The sequence below is a fragment of the Buceros rhinoceros genome, unplaced genomic scaffold (assembly GCF_000710305.1).
Source record: "Buceros rhinoceros silvestris isolate BGI_N320 unplaced genomic scaffold, ASM71030v1 scaffold19919, whole genome shotgun sequence".
In the NCBI taxonomy this organism is placed as follows: Eukaryota; Metazoa; Chordata; class Aves; order Bucerotiformes; family Bucerotidae; genus Buceros; species Buceros rhinoceros.
This window is the reverse complement of record NW_010430147.1, coordinates 29,650-36,290: the sequence shown is the minus strand read 5'-3', so window position 1 is coordinate 36,290 and position 6,641 is coordinate 29,650. Positions and strand designations below refer to the sequence as shown.

Below are 6,641 nucleotides of genomic sequence, written 5' to 3'. Positions count from 1 at the left end.
CCGAGCCCAGCCACTGCAGGTGGCTCCGTGCTGGGAGGGAGGCTTAGCAGTTGCAGTAAGTGTTTGTGGAGGAGAGATTTCACCGACCGACCACAGGCTGGTGGGCAGTGTTGCAACAAGGAGGTTTTGGGGAAAGATTTGGTGGGATCTAAGAAGCCTTTTCCTCCTCATGGGCTGGGCGCAGCTGGCTTTTCTCCTTTTCAGTTTATCTCCATGGCAGCCACGCACCAAACGGTCCACAGTTTCTGGTCCTCCTTGTGTTATCTGATAACTTAAGAAGCAACGACAGCTGTGTATCCCACACGTCACAGTGACACCAATGAGTGACACCCGTGCTCCCCAGCCATGCCATCCCCAGTGGTCGGACATCCCAACGTGCTGCCAGCACACCCCGAGTTGGCTGGGGGAGCCTGAATCATATCAGAGTCCTGTTGCTTAATGAGGTGGTAGGACCTCAGATGACACCACAGTGAGCGGCCACAGCCTGGGGACAACCTGTGGTGAGTGGAAGAGATTGCAGCCACATGCACGAGAAGACCCATGGCCCAAATTACGTCTCTGCAGCTGCCTACCAACACTTAGCTGCAGTCAGAGGTCCATGGTTTCAGACAGCTCGTGCCGCTCCCTGGAGACCACTGGGGCCTGGCACCAGCACGGAGACAAAAAGACCATGCGCAGCAGGCACTGCTCAGCGAGGAGGCCATCAAAGCAGGTCCCCTCTAGCCTCCACTGCAGCCTGAAGCGGGTTAACAGCTGAGCGGGGATGTCTGGCTTGTCTGAACCAGCTGCCAAGTAGATGAGCTGGCCCCTCCTCTGCAAGGGTCTCTCACGCCATGCAAGCAGCTTAAACCCCTGGTGCCAAATATTTGTCCTCTGCAAATCCCTAATGAAGAGCTGGTATTTAGCAAGAGGATTTACTGGTTCTGCGGTGAGGGCTGATTCTCTTTACCAGCAACTTGGCTTGTTTGTGCTGGAAAAAGGAGGGAAGCTGGAAGCCCTGGGGACAAATGGTCCTAATTCCACAACTGTCAACACCCTTTGAGCTGTCCCTCTTGAGAAGGGCAACCCCAAGTGCCCTGGAGATGACAGTCCACAGAAAAACAAGCTCTGCCCATCCAAACCTCTGACCCTGTGAAATATGAAAGGGACAGCTGACCACATGAAAACACATGCTCCAGGAGATGCTCTGGAGACAAAAGGATGCAGTGTCTGTAGGCAAGCACTTGTTGACACCAAAGCAAGGGGCTTCCGGAGCGCTTGCATCAAGAGGGCAGTGCTTGTGTTCTTCTTGCACCACGTCGATGTGCCAGAAGCAGAGCAATAAAAAATAATCTCCTGAAACACCTTCCAACTGGCCTCACAGGATCACTCTGCTCATGACCTGGTTTAAAAAGGTGACGTGCAGGGTCCTCCCCCATGGCTTCTCCCTGGTTTTCAGAGGGGAGGAATAGGAGCAGCTGCACAGTTAACCATATTGCAGACACATTGACTGCCTCAGGAGGGAAGATTCTCAGCTCTTGGACACAGGCTAGCCAGGAGCAGTCAGGGTGACACCACGACAAGGACTTCTAGAACCAGCTGTGGTCTCCTACCATTGTGGAGATACAACAGCACAGAGGACGTAAGGAGGAACAAAGCAGTTCTTCAAGCACCGGAATTATTTACCGGATCTGTCCCTAAGACAGTGTAAGACATTTGGGGATGTTTTCAAGACTGTCCCAGGGACAGGCTTTGTGGGGCTGGCCCCGCGCAGCCCATACGTACTGTGTGTGAGGGGAGTGCGCCGGGTTCCCGATGAAGGGGCCGTGGGAATTGGCGGGGCTCAGCAGCAGTGGGCTCTGAGAGCGCGAGGAGGAGCCCGAGGATGTACTTTCCAGGTATCGACCTGAAGAGCAAAGTCAGAGTCAGTCCAGGGAGTGCAAATACTCCAGCATCACCCTCCTCCCCTGCTCTACCCCTGAGAACTGACACCATTTTCCTAGCTTTTGGGGGGAAATTACATGGTAGTTAAAGACACCAGTTTATCACCCATGGAGAGGAAATGTTCAGCCTTCTTGGCACAATTCCAGCATGGGACTGTCACCCCTCTGCCAGCCGTACATGCTCCTGCCATAAGGGAGTCGTTGGCAGCCTTCTGGTGGGATGCCAAGCCAGAGGGACACCTTCTTTCTCCATGCCCACATGATTTGATGTGCTGGCGACTTGCTTAGGTTAACCCTGTTGCATCTCATTAAACATTTCCCATTTGCAAATGAAAAATAATGAGCATTGAATGAATCATCACTGAAATGCTTTGAAATCCGTAGCAGAAAGCTGCACCTGCAGAGATGGGTACTGACGGGGTTACTTCCCTTCCTTCAAATCTCCACCCAAACGCCTACACAAATTCAATTGAAACTCCTTCAAAATAACATTGGGATAAAAAAACCCCAAACCTGCCTCAGCAGAGACAGGGGCTTTTTGTTCCCCCCCAAAGATGTTCTGAGATACTCACTGCTGCCGTGCAGGATCGGCGAGCTCCGTGCTGAGCCAGTATTGCTCTGAGAGCCAAATTTCTCCAGAAGCTCAGAGAACTCTCTCCTGGGAAAAAAAAAACAAAACCACAAACATGATATAGTCAGCTGCTGCTCAAAACTATTCTCCACCTGATTATATGACAACGGTGCCTCTGATGGCAGTGACTTACTGCCAAGTCTACAGGGCTGATGCCCTCCAGCACTGAGGAGCAGACAGAGCTTCCTTAGGCATGCGGGTAACCCTCCTGGGCTCAAGAGGTTGTGCAATGCTCAAAGTCAATAAGCAATCGAAGCACAGCTCTCCTGTGATGGGCCAGAGCTTTGGTGTGCTCCTTCCCTGCCCTGGAAAGTGTTCAGGGTGCACATAGGCGAGAGGACCTGGGAAGGGATTTACGGGCAGGGCCTGGTGCTGGGGACTGTTCTTCCTGAGAAAGGGCAGATAAACACCGGAGCAGCCCTGCCTTGCACCCCGCTGCATGGACCCTCCCCGGAATCAGCTGGAATAACTTCACCTCCGACCGTAAGGCTCACAAGTTTTGTTAACGCGCCACACAAATTAAACAGACCGTCAGAAGGAGCTGTAGCTATGCAAACATAAACCAAAAATGCCTGGCCCCTTTGTGACTCCTTTCAGAAGAGAATGTAGATCCTTTGTTGTTTTTTCTCCTCCTTTCCTAGACAGGAAGCAGACCCTGCCAGCTCTTGCTGGGGTAAAGGCGGGAGATGGCTTCTGGAGCATACGCCAAGGCAGCAGCCCGCTCTGAGTCCATCCGTGGGGATGTTCTCCACGAACACACTGCAGGATAAAGTCTTAGAACGTAAGACCTTAACGAAGACCTGGGGCAACGCAGGCTTTGGTTCTCTTCCCAGCAGCCCATGGCTGAAGATGCTGAACCAGCAGGCGCATGCTAAACTTACAAGTATCAAGATCACAAGGTCTTGTTGGTGAATTCAAGAACAGGAAGGAATGGCAGCCCACAAACATTTAGCATGATCCCTCTGTCTTGAGGGATCCCCCTGCTTCCTCTATTACCTCTCCGCAAAGCAATCTCATCCACAACATCCCCCGAAAGCTGGCTCCGTGCCCAAGTGCCTTCATTAATGCTCTGCTTCCAGGTTGAGTTGGATCACCATGTAACTACCCAAGCGTGTCGATCCTTGATGTGCTCTAACTACCTGTACTCAACAGGGGAATGGCTTTGTCGCCTTCCTTTTACCAAGCGTAACTCATTGAGTTTTTAAACCCCATTTAGAACCACCATTAGTCATGTTCAGCAGCTCCCACATCATTTCTGTGACCCTTCTTTGAGCTGCCGTGAGCCTCTCACATCCTTTTGGAGGAGGAGGCACGGAAAAGGGATGCTGTGCTCGAGCAGCAGCCTCCGGTGCCCATCCCTGCCACACTGGCTCTTTGCTCCCAGGAGCATGCGCTCCCTCTGCAGCCATGTGTCCTCTCCCTTCATAACCCAACACTACCTGATCAATCAGAGGGAAGAGCCTCAGGGATGACCAATTTCTTAAAGGTGTCCTTAAATGGCAATGGGAAGAGGCCCTGAAACTGTTGTTCCTGCAACCACTGTAACGACGTTAGAGGTCTGCTTTGAAGGCATGAGGGAATCCCCACGGGAAAGTGCCCTCTTCACGCTACAGCTACAAGGAAAGCCTGATTATGAGTGACTAGCTCTCACACTTGACCGTCAGACAAGCTCAAGACATGAATCCGTAGGAAACCAGCCACAGCAAAGTTTTCTCAGCGAGAAGACTCCTCTTGCACACAAGCAGACGCTGTGCCATCTGCATACTTTACCGGGACAGATGTTATATATTATTGGTGAGATTAGAGTCAACAATATTAAATGATGCATGAATGCTCAGCTCCCTCGGTTCCTGTTGGAAACACTCTCAGTCATTTACATCTTTCCATTAATAACCAGCTCATTAACAAAATTCAAAGACCAGTGCTGGCCTTATCTAATATTGTCATCCAATGTATGCCTTATTTGTTCCACTTAATGCTAATTTTCAAGCCAATTGTCACACAATACTTAGTGGAAAACCTTGGCGAACCCAATACTTTGCATCAACACTATTGTCTTTATCGACTAAACCATAAATGACCTTATAAAAAGACAACTACTCTGTCTGGGAAAGCCCCTGCCTCAAAGCTGCTTCTTCCAACTGTTTCGTGGTGGGTTTTTGACTTATACTGCAACACTGAAATATATCTCAAAGCAGTGAGAAAGTGAAAGGACAACTGAGAACCTGCAGCACTAGGGCAGAGGTTTGCTGTCTGGGGTTCCCTGAGTGAAGCCCTGCGTGGATCTTACCTTAGCAAAATTTGTCCAGTAAAGCCTTTGTACTCCTGTAGGTGATTCACGCTCCCGTTGTACTGGTAACTCGTGCACAATGGCCTTACTCCTCCCTGACCTTTGGCAGTGGCCGGTCGAGCATGCTGGAAGCTACTGTGTTATTTCCAGTGGTTAGCAAGCCATCAGCAGCTGGGGTTTTGTTTTGGGCTGGGTTTTTCTGTGGTCATCCATTGTTACGTTTTCCACAGATAATAATCCATCAGAGCACAGAACAGGTTATGAACTTAAAACAATGGCTCAAAAACTCTTAGTCAATGCAAATGCAACTAGTCTGGCAGCTCTTGTGCTCTTAACACCCCGTGAAACAATGCGAACCCAATCCCCAATCCACGCTGTTATAAGCAAGGGCACGTACCACTTGGGCATTCTTTGTTGTTGTTTGTTTCATGTCGCTAAGTTCATCCGCAAAAGAGTATTTATCATTATTTGCTCAGGAGCCTGCACAACGAGCTCCCAGCCCAGGGTTGCTTTGCGAGCCTGGGTCCAGCCCAGCCGTTTGCTGTAGGGGACGATGTGACTAAACGCTACGTTACGCGCCGCTGTCCCAGCTCCTCCTTTGTTGGTCAATGCCGAAAGCCCCGGTGCCACCAAGGACATCACAAACACATGACTAACATGAAGCACACGCTTATCCCTGCAGCAAGCAGCACACTTTCTGGTGTCAGTCTCCAGAAATTAATTTTGTGCTCCATGCTGTATCTGAGGGAATTTGCAAGCAGGCAGACGCTGCCCAAACGTTGCCAATTAACGCACAAGTACAAGTAATGCCAATAGGTCTTGCTTTGTGCTTTCGGACACCAAGAGACTTCAGAAGATGGCTTTAGTATTTAAAATTTGACCCTTACTAAACCACTCTGAATCGTCAGGTTCCTGCAGGGCTACAATGCACGGCTTTATTTAAAAAAAAAATAAACAAACCATGGGGTTGCATTAGGTGGCAACTTCGTTTTAATAATACCTTCTACAGCTCTTTTTCATTAAGATGCAGATGTTAGAGGTCTGGAGGGTCCTCGTCATAGAGTTTGGACCTGCACAGCCTACAGCCAGCCTCACGGTGTGGAGCAGGATCTCAGGGTTTGCCACCGGCCAGTTTTAGGCTGACTTTGCCACAGATTAAGCAGGGGGGGTCGGTCTTCCTGCAGAGTATTGTTTTATCTCATAATACCTTTTTCTCCTGCCCCTGGGAGAACAAAGGGTGAATCCTACATCAAAGGTTATGGGAGAGTACAGCGTCTGGAAACCTCAGCTGGGGGAAAGCCTGTGACACTAGATAAATTAATAGCTTGTCTCAAAAAACCCAAAGCCTGCAGGTCAGTAAGAACCATGACCCCAAAGCACTGCACAAGCACCACAAAAGCAGATTTTTTGCACCCAGCTCACAGCAGCTCACTGTTTTCACCACTCTCTGACTGGGATGACGATCTGGGGCGGCATCTCCAGCACAGAGCCCGAGTCCATCCTAGCACAGACCCACGCAGAGCCAGCATATCGCGAGCTGTGAGTCCTCCTGCACCGGCTGTGCAGGGCAGCACATCGCTCTGCTGTTGGGCTTGGCTTTCCCAGCAATGCTGAGGAAGTGGTGAACTGCAGAGGCGCATCTCAGTCCCTGTGTAAAAGGATGTGTGTCCGTCCCCCAAGAGCAGCCAGTGGCCCTGGGTCACCTCAGCGCCAGCCCCAGGGCTCCCTTCCAGTTTAACGCTGAGTGCTCAGACGAACAAGCCCCTGGGCTGCGCCACCGCTGTCGCAGGCAGGGGCT

The 6,641-nt window shown here is 50.7% G+C and overlaps 1 protein-coding gene across 1 annotated transcript in view; it reads right to left on the bottom strand.

The window, feature by feature from the left end:
* The window catches only part of LOC104499429 (syntaxin-binding protein 4-like), a gene marked incomplete at its 5' end in the record, with an annotated part of 29,994 nt that overhangs the window by 12,294 nt on the left and 11,059 nt on the right, over positions 1 to 6,641 (bottom strand). The window contains 2 exons of the mRNA XM_010142933.1: positions 1,765 to 1,885; positions 2,495 to 2,580. Coding sequence (XP_010141235.1) covers positions 1,765 to 1,885; positions 2,495 to 2,580 — 207 coding nt within the window. The remainder of the gene's footprint in view (positions 1 to 1,764; positions 1,886 to 2,494; positions 2,581 to 6,641) is intronic.